The following is a 23,262-nucleotide window of genomic DNA, read 5'->3' as shown; positions in this document are numbered from 1 at the left end:
AGTTAGAATGACATGTTAAAATAGTTGTGTAGTTGAGGACTCTCAAGTATATCCTAATCCCACAATGAAGCAAGTTAATGTGCTTATTTTCAAGCTAAGTAACTCTTGGAACCAAACCTCTCATTTAGAGCCTAATAGGATCACACAAGAGTGTTTTTTTTAAGCATGGTCCACATAATAGAAGTAACTGAATACAGAAAGAAAGAATATAGATATACCTGCTAACAAGCACAGTTTTATAAAACTAAATACAGGGGCTAGCCCCGTGGCTGAGTGGTTAAGTTTGCGCTTTCCGCTTTGGCGGCCCAGCATTTCGTGGGTTCGGATCCTGGGCTCCGACGTGGCGCCGCTCCTCAGACCACACTGAGGCGGCATCCCACATAGCACGACCAGAGGTACTCACAGCTAGAATATACGACTGTACTGGGAGGCTTTGGGGAGAAGAATAAAAGAAAAAAAGATTGGCAACAGTTGTTAGCTCAGGTGCCAGTCTTTAAAAAAAAAAAAACTAAATCTATTACAAACCAGCATTGCAGTAATCAGAATCCTGGATTCTTAAAGAATCAATGTTTTCATAATTTGGGGAAGATTAACTAGTTGAAAATTGGACTCTTAGTCTCACGCCATTCATTACCAGCCTTGATCTTCTGAGGATATACTGTGCCAAATTAATTATACAATCAGCTTTTACAGGCAGCATTCCAAAATGTCAGATAAAGTTTTGGTGGGATTTTCTGTTTAGCATTTTTTTAGAGTATGTGAATATCATTTTGAATTTAGATTTTTGTGGAAAACATACTGAGCTAAAGTCGTATTTGATTGCTTTTTCAGAATTCTTCTCTAGATCTTTTGGTCTTTGTGTCCAGTGTTTTCACAAACTCTTCTTCTAAGTATTTCAGATGTAGCAAATGGGAAATACAGCTTTAGGAGTAATTCTTAATTCAACTTACTTAAGGAAAATAAATTATACATTGATTTGAGAAAATAAGGGACTCATGAATAGAGAAATGTTTTTCATGTCTCAGAAATAAAACTAATCTGGTTGCATGTGAGGTTTCTCATGGCCTCATTATCCTCCTCCATCAGAAGAGATGGACCCAGCATCACGGTGCATCCTGTTCTTCCTCAGCTCCTGGCTCTGCCAAAACCAAACCCTCTCCTTTACTTTTGGCCAAAACAATAACCTTTTACTCAACACAGGCAATTGAGGACATTTAGAGATTTCAACTTTGTGCTTGAGGGAAAAAAAGGAATTAATTATTTTCAGATCAATGTGTTTTACTGATCACTGTTAGATTAATTTTTAAGTAGTGTAGAGATTTGGGAGATAAGTAATAAAGGGCCTCTATTATTTAAATCCATTATAAATTTGCTTAAAATGGCCTCATGGTAGGAGTAAATAAGTCCCATTTTATTTGGCGTTGGATCAAATGTTTGTTTTGGTTTTTTTTCTCACAAGTTTATTCCTCGTATGCTTCCTAGCAGGGAATTACAAAAAAAAGTAAATCTCCATTTCTGTTCTTTTTGCATATTATAGTATGCATGCTTTGATGAGATTCTATCCTGTACCAATGTCTTATTTGTTATATTCTCCATATTGTTGTAATCAGGTTTTTATTGCTAGGCTAGTTTATCCCTGTTTCTGGCACCACTTGTTACTGTTGCCAGTTCTCAAAGAATGCAAACAAATTTTAATATTGGCTTAAACAAATTACAATTGGGAAAATAAATATGTTGCCAAAAATATAAATAATATGTTTCACAACTGAAGATGAAGGATTTTTGTCGTATGCTGGCTCGAATGGACTCTGTTGTAGTCCCTGTTTAGAGCTGGGTGTAGGCAATGCCCCTCACCTTCACTTCTACAGCAGTTCCCTCCCCAGAGGCCCACTCAGGTCTGCCCCAACTTGGACTCATGTGTGTGAAGACAGAAGTTCTGCCAAGGGAGCCAGTAAATTCAGCCAAATCCTAGGTCATTCCACTCGAGTGAATGCTTTGGTTATGAGTGAGCGAGCAGGCTCAGGAGGCAGTTCCTAGAAGGGCAGTCTGAGGACACCTAAGCTAGAGTAGACATTGGTGCCGCCTAATAAAATCGTCTGCCGGTGTTGTTGGTATGCTGTGACTCCACAGCCTGTACTTTTGGTTCTTTCCCTCATTTTTTTCTCTTTATTCCCCTTACGCTTTCATCTTCTGCTGCATTTTTATCTTTGTTATTGTTCTTTATTAGACCCAGTAGCAGCACCCACAAGTGTTACATAACTACTGTGGTGGAATTGAAAACTAAGAGCAAACATCTGTGATTATGCTCAGACTTAAATCTGTGACTAGTCAAGAATTATCCTAATCTCTGAGTCTTTTTAAAGTACAATTTTGTTTTTAATTACAAAAATAATATGGATGCAATAATTCATGGGGAGAGGGGGCAGGGAGTGTGCTGTGAATTAGAAGCTAGTGACCACACATTTAGTCCCACTGTATCAATTCCTGATTTATTGAGCCAAAGCTTCAGAAACATGGTGGAACTGTGGTAGCCAGGAAGACCCAGAGAAGATGGGGCCTATCTCACACACCTTCCCTTGGCACCCAGAATTCATATTTACATCACTTGTTAGCTGTGTGACCCAGGGCAAGATGCTATACCTCTCTGTTCCTCCTTTTCCTCATCTGTAAAATGGAACTAATTATATTACTGACCTCAAAGAGTTGTTGTAAAGCACCAAAACAGTGTCTGACACATAGCTAATATCTATAAATGTGAATTATTGTTAGGTTACAATATTGTTATTGTAATAATATTGTGTTCTATCATAGCCCTCTTGTATTCAGTGTCTATATCAGTATTCAGGAAGAATTTCCAAAATTTCTGCACTAATGCTTCTATCATTTAAGGAAATGTTTATAAACATCAGCCTTACATTCTTACGTGGGGATGTAATCAGGTTCATTTAAGTATCACTTTGGTAAATCTTTCCAGTTTTCCCCTACTAAAGGTATATATAATATGATACTAATAGTAAAAAGTGACATTTACTAAGAGTTACTGCGTGCCAGGTGCTGTCCTTAGCACTGCGGGCATATTAACTCACTGGATCCTTTCCATGCCAGTAAGATGCAGGTACCTTTTACTAAGAGGAGGAAACTGAAACATGGAGACGTTAAGTAACTTGCCTTTGCCTAGTGAGTGAGGGACATGAAATCTGACCCTACGACCCAGGCTCTTATGCAGTCCATTAGTGACAATATAGCATACTGGTTAAAAGCACAAATTCTGAATCCAGGTTGCTTGAGTGCAAATCCTGGCTCTAACACTTATATAGCTATTGGACCCTGTGGGCCAGTTACTCAACCACTCTGTGCCTCCTTGTCCTCATCTGTAAAATGGGGTTGTTGTAAAACCTACCTCAGAGAGTTACTAAAAGGATTAAATGAACAAACATGGCCAAAGCCCTCTAAATGGTGCCAGAGGAATCACTGACGCTTTGTCCACCACTATTTCTGTGTGCCTTTATGTATGCAGTTGACATGACACTTCTATTTGTTTTTTTAAGATGTTATTTTTCCTTTTTCTCCCCAAAGCCCCCGGTACATAGTTGTATATTTTTAGTCGTGGGTCCTTCTAGTTGTGGCATGTGGGATGCCTCAGCATGGCTTGATGAGCGGTGCCATGTCTGCACCCAGGATTCGAACTGGCGAAACCCTGGGCTGCCAAAGCGAACTTAACCACTCGGCCACGGGGTTGGCCCCCCAGATGACACCTCTTTTATTTAACATATCATTGCATCATGAGCATTTCCACTCATCCTTAGAAGTTGTAAACCATAACTTGAGATGGCTGTCTCCAGTGCTGGAAGGTCACCGTCAGTCCCCAGCTCAGAGCCAGGTGGCAGAGATGACTTGGACAAGCTCAGCAGCTGGGGTCAAACCAGGAGGTGTAGCATCCCATTGGAGGAATGACGGGGCAGAGTCGTGCAAGCACTGGAGCTTAGGATATGTCTTGTCTGGTGTCCCTTTGTCGATTTAGTCTCTGAACTTCACTTATTGAACCACGGGAATGTGGCTTCTTAAAATGGCCAATCATATTAGTCTTTTTCAGAAAGATGATGTTTTTCAAGTCAAAGGTTTTTACTATAATAGAAATCAAGTAAACATTAAAAAATATTTATTCCTGTCCCCTAGAAATAAGGAAGAACAGAAAGTGTCAAATCAGTTTTCAACTAAACCTTACATAGTCCCTTTTCTTCAATTATACAGTATTTATTCCCAAAAGATTATATATTATAATGATTTAATATTAGGTATTTAATGCAATGAAGAAATGCTCTATCATCCTTTAGTGCCCTGTGGATACTGTAATTAAATTTTTGATTAATGACTTAAGTAGATTTTTTTCCCAATTGTAATTAAATGTTTCCTGCTTTGTTTTAAAAGATAGTTGGCTAGGCACCCCCTTCATTCCACCAAAATTTCTTTAGTCATTATGTAAATCTTCAGGTTTGTTACAAGGAATTTAGATGAAGAGATTTTTTTTAAAGGATTTGGAAGTACTACAGTGTGTTTCTAATTATTTCAAGACTTTTATTCACTGAACTGCTTCTTTACATCCTTACCTGTTCTTCAGTGTCTGACTTTCTCAGAGTACAATTGTAAAAAGAACCTTAAACTTGAAGTTTCAACTCCAAGCAATTGGATTTTGCTTTACCATAAATAAACCATACAGGTGTTGCCTTGGGTAATTCACAGCAGGAAACCTTCCAAGGAGTCATTGTGCTAAGGACGGAATCATTGCAATAGTCTCTAGCCCTTGGGCTCTTTAGTCACTGTGAGAGCTAAAACCTAAGAGGGAGGAGCGAGGCCTTCATTAATCAGCAGGTGCAATTCCATTTAAATGAACCTGGAGGGACCACAGAATTGCCGTATTAGATTTAAGTCTCTTCAGATTGGAGGCCAAATCTTGCAGAAATGTACAATGGTAGGCGTTCTCTTTTTCCTATTATAGACAAATCTGTATCTGGAAGCAATAGAGGGTATTTTTCTCATTCCAAAGCAGTGGAGAGAGTAACTTGCTTTGACCTCCTGCCATCACTGTGTTTGGATGCAGTGTAAGAAGAGTGTTAATAAAAGCTAGCTTTCTAAATATTTTTGATCTGTAGGGATTTACAAATTGTTATGGTTTGGGAATAAAGAGCCTTTTTTAAGCTCTGTACGCTAGTTGTTGGATAGGCTATATTGATAGGATTCTTGCATCCATGAGCAAAATGGTATAATATATTCTGTGGGCTAGGATACAGGAATGCATTTTATGTATATATTAGTCATTGAAATGGGATTCTGCCTGTTATTAAATAATGGAGAAACTGCATTTATAATTCCTATAGATTTTCTGGTAGACAGACTTTTTGTTGAGAAATGCTCACATAATTTAAAAAAAAATAAGGCACCAAATAAAAAAAAAATCAGCTTTTACAATTACCAGTAACAAATGTAAATACAGGTGGCAATAAGTTGGTCTCCATGAGGCTCCATGCAGGAGTAATAGCTCCAATTACTGTCACAAATGTTTGTAATTGTATCTATTGCTGCCAGACAATAAATGCTTTTTAATATAGTAAGGCCAGAAATGTGCATGCGGCTGTTGTTTAAATAAAGTACAACTTTCAGCAAATTTATCCTTGAAACACCTGCTATAATCAAAAAGAGGTGAATGCTATCAAAATAAACTGCCTAAATTAACTAGATACACATACAATTTCAGAACAGCCTGCATGATTACTCAACCGCACTTCGCCTCTGAGAATGAGGGGAAATTTCCCTGATGGGCTTCTACGGGCAAACTTTCCTTAAAGGGGACTGCACAAAACAGTATTGTGTTTGGTTTTTGTTTTGTTTTTTTAAAATCATGCCGTTATTTTGTGGACTTATAAGTTGTGTTCACAAAGTTTATTTTCTTTGTAGCATGTGGGACATGGACAGATATCAGGATTGTGGGAAAGAATAACTATGCTTAGAATTATACATGTAAATGTGCCGCAAAGGGCTGGAGAAAGACCTAGCCATGCCTAAGCAGCTGGAAAAGAATTCAGCTGCCTCTGTCCCATCTTGTTGAACACTGAAGATATTCTGTGTTTCAAGATCGTTGTTGATGCCTTCATCCCTATTTACCCTGAGTGTGATAATGTTTCAACTGGATCAGGGAAAGGTTTCATATATCACAGGCTGAAATAGGAGAACAAGTGTTTTTGCTTTAGAGATTCCCATCAGCTCTAACTAAAGAGCTTCAGCAGTGCTAGCAGATTGTAAGGAAATAGCCAATAACGACTGCATGTTATGTAAATACTGCAGAGCGAAGTTCCTAGTGCCTCACAGCAGATAGACCTCAGTTAGACATTTGTGATTGACAGCAGTGAATTAATACATATTGATTATAATTAGAATTTCTAGACTGCCTAAATCTTTCGCTATTGCAAAGTATGATTTAATGTTTCCTTTAAATTATTACTATAAAATATGAATTAAAGGAGAAACCGTTTGTCATATGGACCTCCCTATAAAATGTACTTTTTATTTAGCTTGACTCATTTTTCCAATCAATGATATTGGAGTAGTTCTTACTATCATTGTGTTTTATTACAAATTTCTTCGTATTTGGACAAATTTTACCCCCATAGTCTTTATCCCATTATATTTGATTCTGTTTCCTTATGCTAAGGTAACAATTTATGTTTCTTGGTTCTTCAAATATGCAGATGACTATATTTATTTTTTCAGTTTTTTGTTTGTTTTTTGAGTATCAGTATGAGATCAAAATTTTGATTAGAAGATTCTTGAAGTTGAGAGGGACTGTTCAAGGTCATCTCTTTTGGCTACCCAACATAGTTACTGAGCGTCCTGTAAATACTTACCTTCTGACTTGCTCTAAGAGTGTCCTGCTTTCTCAGAGGGCCCCATTAACTCCCTGTCTGTCTTGCCAGATCTCTTCTCTGGGCTTATGACTCCTTCTAATGTCTGGAAACCCTCACTCAGAAGATCTGTGTGGCTATATAAAAGGGGTGTGGATGGAGTGAGCATGAATAATGAGTCTGAGTCAACACATGAAAACGCTGTAGTAGCAGATGGTAGTCAGTGAAGATAATCTCTCAGCACACGTTAGAAATGTAATTATTTAACTGACAAGGTATTTCATTGAGAGATTATGGATCTCCAGTTTCAGTTCAATTACTGGCAGGTGTGAAAAGACCAGTGCTTGTTATGATGGCCTTTGCTTACCCTCTGCGCACACTGTTGTATTTTTCTCTACAAGAGGAATATCTAGAAAGCAGGAACTTTCCTGAGGAAACACATATTTCTAGCAATTATGATTCCCACACCCCCTGCAACAAATACACGCATACAACATACACCACACGTACATGCTCAACTCTGCTTAAGTCGTATGTTTAGTTCTTTGAACACATATAAAGAAAAATCATACTTTCGCACCACAAGGGTGTACCACAGGGCACTTGATGCTGCTGGCAATGAAGGAAAAATGTCACATTTAAAAATTCAGGAAAGCCACATTCTGTAATTATCCTACAACCCGGTGGGCATTTTTCATTAAGAAATTAATTCAATCTCATGAAAAAGTTATTTAATTTCATGGAAGTCTCACGCTCTCTTCTTCTCTTTCTCTCTCACACACATACACAAATACATGCACAAATGAGAGCAGTGATGAAGCTGAAGATTAATCTGACAATTAGAACAAGAAGAGATTGCAAAACTGCTTGTGCAAAGTGGCAAAGAGAAAAAACAGACAATGTTCTGTTATTAGGGAAGGGAGTGCTCCGGGTGGAGGGAAATGTGCTGCTCATATCCTTGCAGAAAGCATAATAAATTATTAACCTGCCGAAGAAATATTTGCTACAGTGAACTTAACATACGCAACTCCTTCTGTCAAGCTGTCTTCTTTGCTTCTTTTGCATAACCCGATTTCTAAGCATCAGATTTCCAAAGAGTTGTATCATTGACCACGGATTGGGGTATTAAACGTTGTCTCAGAACATCGGTATTCCACATTGAAATCTTGAGACTGATCGATTTTGGACTGCAGCTCACACTTGGCCCTGCCTCTCAACCACTTCAGCTCTAGTTATAATTTTAATAACTAAGTCTCTCTGCCTGTGGTTGAAACAGAGATGAACTGTCCAGATCCGCTTGCAAGCATGGACTTGCTGCCCAGCCACAGAGAGTGTGGTTAGCAGACAACTTCCAGCTGTACGCTCCTTCAGTGGCAGAGAGCTGCCTAACCCTACGTCACGCCCTTGCAGAGCAGCCTGCATCTCGCTTCCATCAGTTGTTTATAGTTTGGGACAATTATAAATAATGCTGCTTTGAAAATTCTTGTACATGTCTTTTGGTAAACATACATCCACATTTCCACTGGAATGTCTGCTAGGAATGGAATTGCTAGGTCATAGTGTCTGTATATGTACAGCTGTAGCAGACCTTGCCAAATAGTGCTAGAAAGTGCTTGTACAAATTTATACTCCTTCCAGCTGTGTAGGACAGTTCCAGTTGCTCCACATCTTTATCAACATTAAGTATCATTTTAATTTTCATGATAGGTATGTTGTGATGTCTCTGTCATTTTAATTTGCATTTCCCTGATGACTAATGAAGTTGAGCCCGTTTCTGCATGTTTATTTGGCGTTTGGCTATCCTCTTTTCTCTTTTGCAATTGGGTTATCTGCTTTTTCTTTTGATTTAAGGAAGTTCTTTATATATTCTGGATGTGAGTCATTTGTCAGATAGATGTATTGCAAATATCTACCGTTTAGCTTCCCTTTTCACTCTTATTGGTGTATTACGATAAACAGTGGCTTAATTTTAATACACTCAAAGTGATATTTATGTTTTAAATATTTAAGAATCTTTGCTTACCCCATGTTATGAAGAGATTCTCCTATGTTTTCTTCTTGAAACTTTATTATTTTACCTTTTGCATTGAGATTGCAGTCTATCTAGCATTGATTCTTGTGTATGATGTGAAGTGGAACTCAAGATTTATTTCATTTTCTTATGTATATGCAACTGACCCAGTTTATCGAAAAGGTTATCCTTTCACCAGTGTGCTGCTTTGTCATAAAGAGTGAGCATGTGCGTGCAGATCTGTATCTGGACGCTCCATTTGGTTATATTGGTCTGTTTCTTGTTATTTGCTACTGTGGAAATAGTATCTTTTTCATTTTATTTTCTGTTTATTTGTTGCTGGTATGTAAAAATACACTTCTATATATAGGTGTGCGTATATGTTTATGTACACACATCTCCATTCATTCTAACAATAGGCCTGTAGATTCCTTTGCATTTTCTGTGTATATGATTATATCATCTGCAGATAACATCGATCGTATTTCTTTCTTTATAAGCCTTATCCCTTTTATTTCTGTTTTCTTGCCTGACGTACTGGTTAAGAACTCTAGTCTTTGTTCGCTCTAAGTGGTATTAGAAGGAAAGGTATTAGAAGGGGGAAAGAGTTTTCACCATTTCAATTGTACCATTAAGTATGATATTCGCTTTATGACTTTTATAAATATTCTTTAGTAGATTAAGGAACTTCCCTTTTGTTCCTAGTTTGCTAAGAGTTATTATTATGAATGGATGTTAAATTTTTTCAAGTGATTTTTTTCTTCGCCTATTAAGATGATCATATGATTTATCTCCTCATTTTTTCTCTCTTGTTATGGTAGATTATATTGATAGATTTTTGAGTGTTAAACTAACCTTGCATTTTGGAATCAAATGAAACTTAATTGTGATATATGATCCTTTTCATATGTTACTGGATTCGATTTGCTGATATTGTTGAGGATTTTTGTATCTATTTTTACAAAAGATACTGATCTGTAATTTTTCTTGTTTTTTAGGTGTCTGTCAGGTTTTAGTGTAATGCTATGCAGGCTTCATAAAACAAGTTGGCAATTGCTCTCCCTTTTTCTTCTGTTCTCTGGTAGAGTTTGTATAAGATTGTTGCTATTTCTTTCTTAAATGTTTGGGAAAATTCACTGACAAAGCCATCTGAGTCTGAATATTTCCTTGTGAGAAAATTTTTAATTATGTATATTTTTCCTAAAAATGTTTTAAATTCATTTTTTCATTATATAATTGATATATTAATACATTCTTATAAAAATTCAAATACTACCAGTAAAACTGAAGTCTCCTTTCACCACTCCTCTCTTAAAATTTTATGTACTCTTTACTCCCTTTCACCAGGGAAATGCTATGTTATGATAGAGTGGTCTTTGCAGGTTTGGGCTCTACCACTGATTTGCCTGGGGGAGCTTGGGCAGTCCACGTAAAACTAGCTATGTCTCAATTACCTCATCTTAGTAGAGTTTTTAAGAGAATTGTGGGGCTGGCCCAGTGGCACAGCTGTTAAGTTTGCACCTTCTGATTCGGCGGCCCGGGGTTCTCCAGTTCGGTTCCCGGGTGCACGGACACAGCACCGCTTGGCAGGCCATGCTGTGGTAGGCGTCCCACATATAAAGTAGAGGAACATGGGCACGGATGTTAGCTCAGAGCCAGTCTTCCTCAGCAAAAAGAGGAGGATTGGCAGCAGTTAGCTCAGGGCTAATCTTCCTCAAAAAAAAAAAAAAAAAAAAAGGAAAACCCCAATTAAAGGTGTAGGGTGTATGTTTAAAAAAAAGAAAAGAAATTGTGTGTGATGATGTGTGGACAGTGCATAGCATAGTGCCTGACACATACTAAGCGTTCCTTGAATGTTAACATTGAGGTTGTTATTGTTAGACTTAAAAAGATCTCATGATGGATGTGACTATTGGTGACTACTCTATATCCCAGGAAGGAGATAGAAAGGTTTTCTGAGTAGCCAAAATAGAGATCCCAAAAACTCTGTACTAAAACTTAAGCATTTTGTTTATAGGAGAGTTTGATAACTCCTTTTTTGGAACTTACGGAGACTTGTTTTAGAGATTATTCTAAAAAGGTTGGTAATCCAGCTTGTTTGTCCACAGCAAATTAGAAGCAGCAGACCTCCTATAGCATCTAAGCTTTAGCAAAACAACCAAGCTGAGAAACATTTATTTAATGTGCAAACTTGAATTGGGAGTTTCAGTTTCTTGTGCTTCATATTGAAATTAGGTGACAAAGTAAGGAAATGAAAGAGGCAGTTGGTGTAATGGAAAATCTATAAGTGACAGAAAGGACATTTGGTTTTCTATTCATTTTGTGATTGACAGTGTAAAAATCCCAGAACCTCAATTTGTTACCCAATCTGTGACATGGAGGTACAGGATTTCTTCCCAAGTGATCTTGAAAATCCCTAGAGAAGGTGAATTCAGAGTTGAAACAAAGTCCTAATGAGAAAAATGGGATTAGGCACCTTAAATGGAGGAAGCCCATAAAAACCCTTGTAAATATTTTAATATTCACTAAAATAAAGCTGCAGAAACAGAACATTGAATTAAGATTTCATTAGACTATTATTCATAACAGAATTGAGGCAGGAGCAGTAAGAATAGAGGAGAAAGGTAGCATGAGTGGCAGAAGTAGCATTTTGTGGTAGAAAGCAATTTCAGTCACATCAGAAACTTGGAGCCCTGCTCCTGCTCTTGGGGGCTGGGGAAAGGCACCGACAGACCCGTGAACTCCCAGAGTCAGCTGTGCTCTGGCATGGACCCTCCCTGAGCCCAGGAAGACGTATCCCCGTCCACAAGTGTCTTCCTCAGCTTTTTTCCGTCAAGGGTCCTTTGGCACTCTGCCTCTCCACACGTAAAGAAGCTCAAACTTGGGTGAAGAAAACTGAGAGTTTGACATTTCACAAGTTGTAAATTAGTGAAACTTATACACAGATTTATGTTCCATTTGCCATCCCAAGCTCATGTTTCAATCTCTCTTTCCCCAGCAGTTTCAGAGAGGAGCTCTAAGCATTGAGTTGGAGATACAGACAAAAAGATAAAATGTCTCTGCATATACAAAGGAAATCATTGTGCGGGTGTTGTTATATTAAAGTAGAACCCAGAGATCTGTGTAGTATTGCCAGCCACCGTAACAGCTGCAGCTAGGTCTCATACAGTGTGGTTTTACGGTATACGGTGAATCACCATCTGCAGATATGTCATCATCGTTCTCTAGTTTCTGAAAAAGGGAGATATATAATTTGGTGCTACAGAATTTGGAGTGGGAGGAGGTGATGGCTCCAGCAGTTCCTTTGCTGTCTACCTCACAAGTGACAGAGAGAGTTATACGTGACATTTTGTATGAAAGGATTTCGAAAGGTAGAAAGTCTAGAGAAATGATATCCTGTGTCGTTATTGGTTTTCTCATTTCCACAAAGAGAGGAAATGTGCTAGATTAGGAGAAAAACCCCCCTTCGATAAAGAGGAGAAATGATGCTTAATGAACACCCTTGGAGCACTTTGGACTAGGTGACCAGTAAATTCTAGCAGCCCCTGGTCTCACTTGATAAATAACAAAAAGAAATCTTGGTTTACCATGGTTCCCTTTGGTAGTCCCTTTTATCACAAAGAAAAGCAGCATGTAATATGTGGAAAATGCGCTGGTTTGGGAGTGCTTTCCATTTTCCAGACATGGAACTTTGAAAGGTCGTTTACCTACCTGATTCTTGGTTTTCCTCCTACAAAGTATGTATATATCGTCAGTTTTTCTGTATCACAAAACAACCCCCAAATTGCAGTAGTTTACAATAATAATAACACATTTATTCTCACTCAAAAAACTTTTCTGATGTATGGCTCAGCTGTGGCTCTGCTCCAGCTGTGTTCCGTGTTTCTTATTCCCAGACCCAGACTGAGAAGGATAGCCCCCGTGTGGGGCATGCCTATTATCATGGCTGAAAGAAAGGGTAAGAGAGCTTGATGGATGCCTCTTAGCGCTACTGCACGGTTCTGGCATAGGCCATGTCCACCGTCATTCCACTGGCCAAAGAGAATCGTGTGGCCAAGGGCAGTGCCCATGGAGCAGGGAAGCATACTCCTCCCACAGCCAGCCGGCCAATCACAGAACCCTCTACAGGGAAGGGTGGAGGTGAGAGAAGGGAGGGGATGTCGACTTAGCGCTGCAAACCTGTGTGAGTATCATGTAAGGAAAGGTATAGAAAAGTACACTGTAACCTATGGATTCCTTACTAATGTGAGAATTGCTATCATTGTGGAACAGTTCCTTTTACTGTTACTTATTTTGGGGATCAAGTCTTAAATATCATTAAAATCCATCACTTCTCCATTCTTACCACAAGCCTTTGTAGAGTTTTTAATCATCTCAGTTGTAGTTTTTTCAAAGCTATGTATTTTGCCTATTTATATTCGTTTTTAAAATTTTACAAGTATAATCATTTGTATTTTCCACTATAACTATATTAAACGCCTTTCAAGGACTTGGGCATCTAGGTTTTTTACTTTTTGTTTCCCTTGATGATTTAAAGTGATAAAATTCTCTCTAGGAAATTTAGAAATTTTTGGAAGGATAAAGAGGAAATTTAAAACACCAATATCAAATCCCTGTCTTAATATACACACAAATGTACACAAATATTAATTTTTACTAAATGATTGTACTCTTTTGGCAATGTTTTTCCACTTTACTGTACGTTAGCATGCATTTTTGCTGATTATTGTATATTTTTTGAAAAAATGAATTTAACATTTTGATATGCAATATTAATATATGTAATATGCAATACATGTATATTTATGAAGCTCAATAATAAAACAAACACTCCGCACTTGAGAACTGGACCCTCACAAAACCTGCAAAATTACATATGTGCTCCTCTGCTACCGCCCCCCTCAGGGGTAACCACTCTTCTCAAGTTGCGTGTTGTCAGTAGCTTCTTCCATTGTTTTTTAAGTGTTTTCACATATGTGTGTATCTCCACACAGTATATTGTTGAGTTTTGCTGGCTTGAGCTTTATAAAAATGGTATCATACTGCTTTAATTTTAGTGGTGAAATGAATGTTACAAAATTAGTTTAAACTGTCCTCTACTGTTAGATGTTTAGAGAGTTTTCTGATATTTTACTTTTACAAAGAACTTGTACATTAATCTTTGTGTTTATCTCCAATTATTCCTTGGGAATAATTTCGAGAGGTGAAATTGCTAGGTTAAAGGGTAAGAACACTTTTAAAGCTTTGTTTTTTTTATAACTGCACAGGAAATATGTCCATCTAGAAGATTTTAATAAAACAAACATTCAGTTTTGCTTGGCAGATAATTATAAGTCATTACTAGCTTTCCACTTTAAAAGACAATAAGAATACACAGAATTTCTGACTCCTTGAAATCTATTCTGTTCTTGTCACACTGTGATATTACTATCCACTTAGTTGCTAAGGCTGGAAACCTTAAAGACACCTTCTGTCTGCTTACCCAGCTCCACTTCAGCCCCCAACGTTTCCCCTTAGTCAGTCCTCAAGTCCTGCCAGTTGTGTCTCTGCACTGTCCCTTGAATCCATCCTTTGCCTTCCATTCTTATAAGCACTGCTCTAATTCAAACCCTGCTCATCAACCACATGGACCATTCATAACACAGCCTCTTAACTGGTCCCCTCCCTGTCTTGCCTGTCTAATCAGTCCTTCACGCTGTCACTTTCTCAAAACACAGACTTGTCTTTAAAACTGAAACCAGAAATCTTTGATACGCCCATTACCGCAAGATAAAATCTACCCTCCTTAGTTAAAGCCCTTGATCTAATTTAACCTACCTCTCCAGCTTTATTTCCTCATGATTCATCCTCCCCACCCCATTTCACCACAAGAACTTTGTGTTTTATGTTCTAGCCTGCCTGGGCTACTTGTTCCCTATATATTTTCCAGATTTTCCTTGTTCTTGCTACTCCCTCAGCCTGAAATACCCTTCCTCTCCCACTCCTTTCCAGCCTGTTGCCATGCTGCACATGCTTCAAGGCTCCACTGAAATGCCAGCTCCTCCGTGGAGTTTAACATCAATGTAAGTTACCATAGTTATACATAGATGAGTCAGGCATGTTTGCGTCTCCCAAAATACTTCGTTAAAACACGAAAAGAATATATTTTTTACATTTGCTGAGTAGAAAATAATGCTGGGTAGAAAAAGCAGAACACAAACTATTTTAAACAAATCAATTACAATAAGTAAAAAATATATATATATGTAATGTGTGTATATGTGTGTGTGTATGTGTGCGTGTGTATCTGTGTGTATATAGAGAGACAGACAACAAGAGAGACTAACAGGGATACTTGAGCTTGGTGTTTATTAAGCTTCTGAAATTCTTTTTGGAGTCAGGCAGGATGCTTACTTTTTAAAAGAAATTAATAATATAATGCTACTTGTTAGGTTCATTTTCTTTCATAAAGATGCTTGCTTGGGCTTAAACAGGTTTCCATTTTGAGCTTAACCCTAGTTGGTCCAGTTGCAGGAGGCCAGCCAGCTGCTTCTCCTCCCCATGTGAGTGTTAACTGGCTGCGGCGGAGGGGCCTGTCTCCTTGCCAGGTCTGTCTAGTTACGGTCACAGGTGGTGAACCGTCCCTCAGCTCTTCACTAGATGACTGCTAAACGGATGAGCAGGTGATCTTTATGGTCTCGCCAGCTCTCGTATTCTGAGATACTTTTTGTTCACGAGGCACAAAAATGCTTAAGGACAGAGGAAAGTGCCGACTTCTTCTCTGCTCTAGCACCTTCGCTGGTGTCAAGTAGCCCATTGCTCCTTTTCTTAACTCTGAACTGCCAAAATGTGTGGTGTGGGAATTAGTCAGTTGGGTTCTGATCCAGGTGCACCACTACCTGTGTGGCCCTGGGTGTGCCCCTTTCTGTCACTGGGCCTCTGTTTCTGTATCTGTGACATGAAAGGCTGAGACTAGATGTTCTTTGAGGTTCTTTGGAGTTTTAATATATTGTAATTTTATACGTGGTATGTGTAAAGTGCCCAAGCATTTTTTTACCCTATAGTCACTAGCCCTTGTTTCAAAGTTAGGAAATCAGTAGAATGGGATTATTCACAGAATATTTTTCTCTTCACAAAATAGTGCAGATAGCAAAGTGGAGCATCAGGGTATGTAAACAGATATGTGTGATTGAGGACTATCCTGGTTCCATCGCTCACTTCAACTTACCTTAATATTTTTTCTCTTATGATGGGTATTTCTCAAGTCTTAAAATTGTTACCATTAGTAATGTAAACAAAAAATTTTTGAAGATATCTTGTAGGAAATTAAAATGTTGGAGCAGACTTCAAATATGCACGCTAATTCTGATCAGTCTAGTAGCGGCACAGTATATCTTAAAGTATCTGAACTCTAACAATCATTATAGACTTCCTTTCTTAAGAAAGAACCTCCAAAGTCTTACTGAAGAAGAAGGCCCCATTTTAATTTCCAAGGGACAAACTAATATTTGATATATGGTACTTGATTCTAGAGTTGCTTCTGGCAAACATAATTGTTATTGCTTAAACAAGTGTTTTCTAGTAATTAGAATTTTTTTTCATTTTGATGGCTAGTCATAAATATTAACCACCAGCAGTGCAGGAATAATTTATATTCAAATTGTCAGACATCACTCTGTGAACACATAAAATAATTTACATTTATTTCGAACCTTTTATCCTAAAGTGCTCTACACATAATTCTTTCTAATCTGATTGCAAAGCTATATATAGGACTCTCTCACCTGAAATAAGGCAGCAACCAAAGTAATTAAAATAAAGGACTCAACTTCAAAAAAGTAAAGGAAAGAAGGAAATGTATTTTTTACTTCTTCCTATATGCTCTTATGCCTGTAGGATTGGAGAATCCATGTTGACCAGATGCACCAACACAAAAGTGGAATTGAATCTGCTCTAAAGGAGACCAAGGTATGTGAATTACTTCAGATAAATAAATGTCCATATACTCATCTGGGGAACACCTATTGAGGGAGAACATGAAAGACAAAAAGACACAATCCTGGCCTTTGAGGAGCTTACTGATTGAACGTACCATATTACCTTTTGATAGCCCTAACACTTAAACCAACTAAGAAAGGTAACTTTATATAAAAGCAAAATAATATATATATATTATATTATGTATATTATATATATTTATCTAATATATTTATATATACAGTCATGCCCTGCATAATGATGTTTTGGTCTACAACAGTGGTCCCATAAGATTATAACAGAGCTGAAAAATTCCTATTGCCTGGTGACATCATAGCTGTTGTAACATTGTAGTGTAATGCATTACTCATGCATTTGTGGTGATGCTGGTGTAAACAAACTTACTGCGCTGCCAGTTGTATAAAAGTAGAGCACATACAATTATGTACATTACATACTACTTAATAATAAATGACTATGTTAATGGTTTGTGTATTTGTTATACTGTACTTTTTATTGTTATTTTAGAGCGTATGCCTTCTACTTATAAACAAAAGTTTAGTGCAAAACAGTATGCTATGTTATGCCTGCAGCAGCCTCATACTTCTCATGTTTACCACATCTCTTGATTGCATCATTTTGCCTTGTGCTTGATTTCATCTCGTGTTGTTTTGTTCATCATGGCCCCTAAGTGTATGAAATTCACTGCTAATGTTGCCAGTAAGAAGTCACATAGAATGATTGACCTGGAAATGAAATTAAAAGTGATTAAAGACTACAAAGGTAGAAAATCAATGGTGGTTATTGCTCACCAGTCAGGCATGTCCCATTCCACCATAGCTACGATCTTGAAGCTGAACAAAGTGATGGAAGCTGTTAAAGTATCTGCTTCATTGAAGGCAACAAGACTAACAAAAGTTCAAGAAGGGTCTATATCAGACATAGAGAAACTTCTAATGATCTGGATGGAAGACCAGACACAGAAGCATGTCCAGTGCCATGACAGTCATGACCAAAGCAAAAAGTTTGTGATGTTGAAAGAAAAGGCTGGACCCAACTATGATGCTGAATTTACTGCCAGCTCTGGGTGGTTTAAACCATTCAGGAAGCATTATTCACTACATAATGTGAAAGTGAGGGGTGCGTCAGTGAGTGCCGGTGTGAAGGCAGCTGAAGACTTTTTGGAAACTCTAGATAAGCTGATTGTGGAGGAAGATTACTTGCCAGAGCAAATATTCAATATGGATGAAACCTCCCTATTCTGGAAATCAATGCCTGAAAGGAGTTTTTATTCAGAAGGAGGCCAAGTCACTGCCAGGTGTCAGGGCTTTTAAGGGCAGGATGGATGACAGTCTTGCTCGGGGGCAATGTTGCAGGCTACAAAATGAAACCCTTTGTGATCTGGCACAGTGAGAACCCCAGGACCTTCAAACATATCAATAAGCACACGCTGCCTGTGTACTACAAGGAGTAATAAGAAGTCATGAATGACCCACTTCCTCTTCCAAGATACTCTCCTGAATTGCTATGTCATTGAAATGGAGAAGTATTGTTTGAGAATAACATACCTTTTAAGATTTTGCTTATCATTGGTAATGCTCCCAACAACCTCCTTTAATTGATGATCTTCATCCCAATATCAAAGTGGTGTTTCTCCCTTCAAACACCACCTCTTTGATCCAACCAATGGATCAAGGAGTTCTGGCAGCTTTTAAGGCCTAGTACCTGTGGAGGACCTTTGCCCAGACTATTGCTGCAACTGAGGAAGACACTGAGAAGACACTGATGCAATTCTGGAAGGATTACAACATCTATGACTGTACCAAAAACCTTGCTTGGGCTTAGGGTGATGTCACCAAGGAGTGTATGAATGGCATCTGGAAGAAGACACTCAAGAGGTTCATCCGTGACTTCACAGGATTTGCCAAGGATGAAGAGGTTGCAAAAGTAAACGAAGCTGTGGTTGAGATGGCAAACAACTTTACCCTGGGTGTGGATGAGGATGACATTGAGGAGATCCTAGAGGTGGTTCTGAGGAATTGACTAACGAGGAGTTGTTGGAACTGGAACAGGAACACATAGCTAAAGAAGAGGCAAGAGAAAAGGAAACTGCAGGAGAAGAAAGAAGAACCCCCAAGAAAATTCACAGTGAAGGGTTTAGCAGAAGCTTTTACAGACCTCAACAAGCTCCTCAAAAAGTTGAAAACATGGAGCCCAACAATGAAAGGTTTTCATTAATAGAGAGGAATGTTCATGCTGAATTATCTGCTTGTAAGCAAATTTATGATGAAAAAAGAAACAAACCAAGCAACCACCATGGACATGTTTCTGAAAAGAGTGACCCCTCCTCAAGGAGAGCCTCAGGCAGGTCCATCAGGAGCTGTTCCAGAAGAAGACATTGTTATCATAGGAGACGACAGCTCCACACGTGTTATTGCCCCTGAAGACCTTCCAGTGAGACAGGATGTGGAGGTGGAAGACAGTGATGTTGATGATGCTGACCCTGTGTAGGCCCAGGCTACTATGTGTGTTTGCATCTTAGTTAACTAAGAAGTTTAGGGGTGAGCCCAGTGGCGCAGCAGTTAAGTTTGCATTTTCTGCTTTGGCGGCCCAGAGTTCACTGGTTCAGAACCCGGGTGCGGACCTGCACACTGCTTGGCAAGCCATGCTGTGGCAGGTGTCCCACATATGAAGTAGAGGAAGATGGTCACGGATGTTAGCTCAGGGCCAGTCTTCCTTAGCAAAAAGAGGAGGATTGGCAGTAGATGTTAGCTCAGGGCTAATGTTCCTCACAAAAAAAAAAAAAGTTTAAAAACTAAAGAAAAGTAAAAATTTTAAAAACAGATAAAAGTTTATAGAATAAGGCTATAAAGAAAGAGTATATTTTTGTGTAGCTGTACAATGTGTTTGTGCTTTAAGTGTTACTACAAAAGAATCAAAAAGTTAAAAAAATTTAGAAGTTTATAAAGTAAAAAAGTTACAGTAAGCTAAGGTTAACTTATTCTTGAAAAAAGACAAAAAATTTTTTATAAATTTAGTGTAGCATAGTGTACAGTGTTTATAAAGTCCGCAGTCGTGTACAGCAACGTCCTAGGCCTCCACGTGCACTCACCACTCACTCACTGATTCACCCAGAGCAACTTCCAGTCCTGCAAGCTCCATTCATGCTGAGTGCCCTATACTTGTATACCATTTTTTTATCTTTCATACTGTTGTTTTTCTCTACCTTTTCTATATTTAGATACATAAATACTTACCATTGTGTTATAATTGCCTACATTAGTTAGTACAGTAACATGCTATACAGGTTTGGAGTCTAGGAGCAATAGGCTATAATATGGCCTAGGTGTGTAGTAGGCTATACCATCTAGGTCGTGTAAGTACACACTATGATGTTCGCACAACAGTGAAATCGCCTGACAATGCATTTCTCAGAGTATATCCCGATGTTAAGAGACGCATGACTGTATATATATATATATGTTAGAAACATTTCATTCTTTCCTCTCTGAATCCCGAGGGATAACAGAGCACCAGGCCAGCAATGAGTAGAACCTACAGCTTCCTCAGGCTTGCTGTCCTGCCAGATACAAGGGCTTTTGGAGGACATCACAAAGAAGCAAAGTTGGAATGAGAAATTATGGGTCCCAGGCTAGAGCCATAAGTTTAATGATCTACTTCCAACTGGAACATTCCAGGCATCTTTGAAGTGTGCTACAGGAAAGTCATGTTATTCCTTACCTGCTTTGATTATGAACTTTTATATAAAGCAAATTCCACTCACATACATTTTAGATGTGTGTAAGGACAAATGAATTAGCTAAGACTACTAGGTGCTTTTTCACTTTAACCTTCTGCAAAGTGTAACTGAAATATTTCTCGTTGCAGACTTCTTTGCTATTGAAAATTTCAAACTGTCTACTTTTTCACAAGTGGTTGAGAATTTGGGAAATGGATTGGGGGAGATTTAACCCATTTTAAACTATTTTTGAAAAATATATTTTGAATTCTTTTACCTACTAAAATCCCATGGAATTTCTAGGGATTTTTGGACAAACTCCATAATGAAATTAGTAGGACCCTGGAAAAGATTGGCAGCCGAGAAAAGTACATCAACAATCAGCTTGAGCACTTGGTTCAAGAATATCGTGCAGCCCAAGCCCAGCTGAGTGAGGTAATTTAAGAATGATATCTGGGGCTTTATTCCAATTAATGACCTTCATCCCTAAACCTGACACAGCGCTCTTCGTTTGGGAATCGTGAAATCCTTTTCACAAACGGCAACACACTGAGTCTTTGCCCACTTTAGGAAGCCAAATGAGGCAACAGAACTTGTCATGTCTGTTTTACATGTGGTAGAAATTATCTCCTATTACATTTGTTTCTTCATTTGACTGAAATAAGCGAAGGTATATATTGTTGGGGAACCTGGCTTAGAACAGGAACAGAGTGTCAGGACACCTGGTTTTGTTTCTAAGTCTGCTGTTAATTTACCGTATGAGTAGGAGGAAGAATAGTCTGCATTTACATGTGTCAGAGGGAAAAGACATCCTTGCCGTAAAGACTTGCAACCACACAATAAGGAATGTGAAAGCAAGACATATTCAAAGACAAGCAGTTTAATTAATTGAGCAAATTTTTAATCCTTTCAAAGTTTCAGAATTTCAACCAAAAAATAAATTAAACCTTCAGGCTTTCAAAGCGCAGTTCCTTGTCCCAGCTGTAGGGACCTACAGGCTTTCCTTTGGGATCTGTACCCCCTCTTTCCTGATGTTGAAGACGAGGAAGAACACTCGCAAATGTCAGTTGAAGGCATGTTTTTTTTTTTTTCTTTCAGCAGACAAGGTTAGAACAAGAAAAAAATGGAAATAAACTTGAGATACTTCTGTATTTCAGAAGATCTCAAAACCAAGCAGAAAGTAATCTTCTCTTTTTTATTAGGTTATTGTTTAATTATTCCTTCATCTACACGTCTATTTATGGATATTGTTACTTTTAAAATGCTGTAAAAGTCTCTGATTAAAGCCACTGTGTATCTCTCAAACATTGATATTAAATAATTGATTGTTAGATTAGTTCCCAAGAACATATTCCGTACTGTCATACTGTTTATTAATTCTTATTAATTGCTGATCCTAATGCTCTCTTATGATTGATTTTTTAGAACTGGTTTTCTCTGCATAGCACGCAAATTAGATCAACTGAGGGCTGCTGCCCTGACCTGTTTGGGAATGGCTGAGGACAGTTTTTATCATGAGCCATGCCCACGCACGTCACACAGCCGTGTACGAATGTCACGGTAGTTCATTATCTACAGCGCTGTAGTTAGATACCTGATGCCTGTTAGGGACCTGAAACAGCTGCAGTTAAATGTCGCTTTCTCAAATGCATTCACTGACCAGGAGGGGAGTTGTCATAAAATGATACGCAGAAATTGCAAACACAGTGAGGTGGTATTTAAGTAATCTGCTTCTGTTTTGAATTTGTTGTTAAACAAAATGTTTTCTCCCTCAGGCAAGAGAGCGATACCAGCAGGGAAATGGCGGCGTGACGGAAAGGACCAGACTCCTGTCTGAGGTGTGCGCCGTGGCTCTCACTGTCTTCTCACCTGTCAGCTGGGCCCCAGCTGTTCAGAGCCTCTCACGGTTCAATGCTGCGGCAGCCGTGGGTTGTTTATTTCAATACTTGCTTCCTGTGGCTTTAAATCCTTTCCTTTAGGAGAAAATACCTAATTTTCTTATCAGTGAATCCATCATGTATGTATATACTGCTTGTTGCCACAAAATGCCTGACGTTGTTCTATTAAACTGCTGATAATATTAGCAAATTCTTAAGTTTCTTTAATGTTTTTTGAAATATAATGATTATAATTAATATATAGAAGAGCAGGTAAAGCACTAACTTAAGTGTCTATAACAAACTTTAATGTTAGTCTGGAAGACAGAAGATTTGTTTTTAATGATTGCTGTTGATAACTTGTGTGTGATCCCGAGTATTTCTCTGTCCACAAACTGGGAGTGACTTGTAACCCTTTCCTTCTGAGAACTTCTGGAATATTTACATGTCTTGTTGTATTTATTTCCATGATCTTGCAAGAGAGGTAAAACCTAATATATTTTCCCATTTTTCACTGAAGAGCTGGGAGGGGAAAAACCCTTAAACTGGGCCAGTAGGCAACGTGGGACTAAAATCCGAGAGTATCTTTGGTTACAGTCCAGTATAATCATCCCAAACTTTGCTACGTAATAGAATTAAGCTTCTTTATAGAGATTATTTGAGGAGTAAACAGTTATTTTTAAATACTAAGAATCTGACTTTAGAAATATTTAGACTCTAACCCCATGGTGCTTCTAGCGAAGCAAACGTTATGTAGAAGTAAAGTGCTCACTTACGTTAGGT

General features: G+C 38.2%; 1 protein-coding gene across 1 annotated transcript in view; it reads left to right on the top strand.

Annotated features, from left to right (window-relative positions):
- The window catches only part of IFT57 (intraflagellar transport 57), a 55,155-nt gene that overhangs the window by 28,751 nt on the left and 3,142 nt on the right, over positions 1–23,262 (top strand). Inside the window, exons 7-9 of the mRNA XM_014853211.3 lie at positions 16,783–16,854; positions 20,906–21,037; positions 22,378–22,440. Of these exons, the coding sequence (XP_014708697.3) occupies positions 16,783–16,854; positions 20,906–21,037; positions 22,378–22,440 (267 nt within the window). The remainder of the gene's footprint in view (positions 1–16,782; positions 16,855–20,905; positions 21,038–22,377; positions 22,441–23,262) is intronic.

This window comes from Equus asinus, chromosome 5 (assembly GCF_041296235.1).
Source record: "Equus asinus isolate D_3611 breed Donkey chromosome 5, EquAss-T2T_v2, whole genome shotgun sequence".
NCBI classification, from domain to species: Eukaryota; Metazoa; Chordata; class Mammalia; order Perissodactyla; family Equidae; genus Equus; species Equus asinus.
The sequence above is the reverse complement of the archived record's forward strand: the minus strand, read 5'-3'. Positions and strand labels throughout refer to the sequence as shown.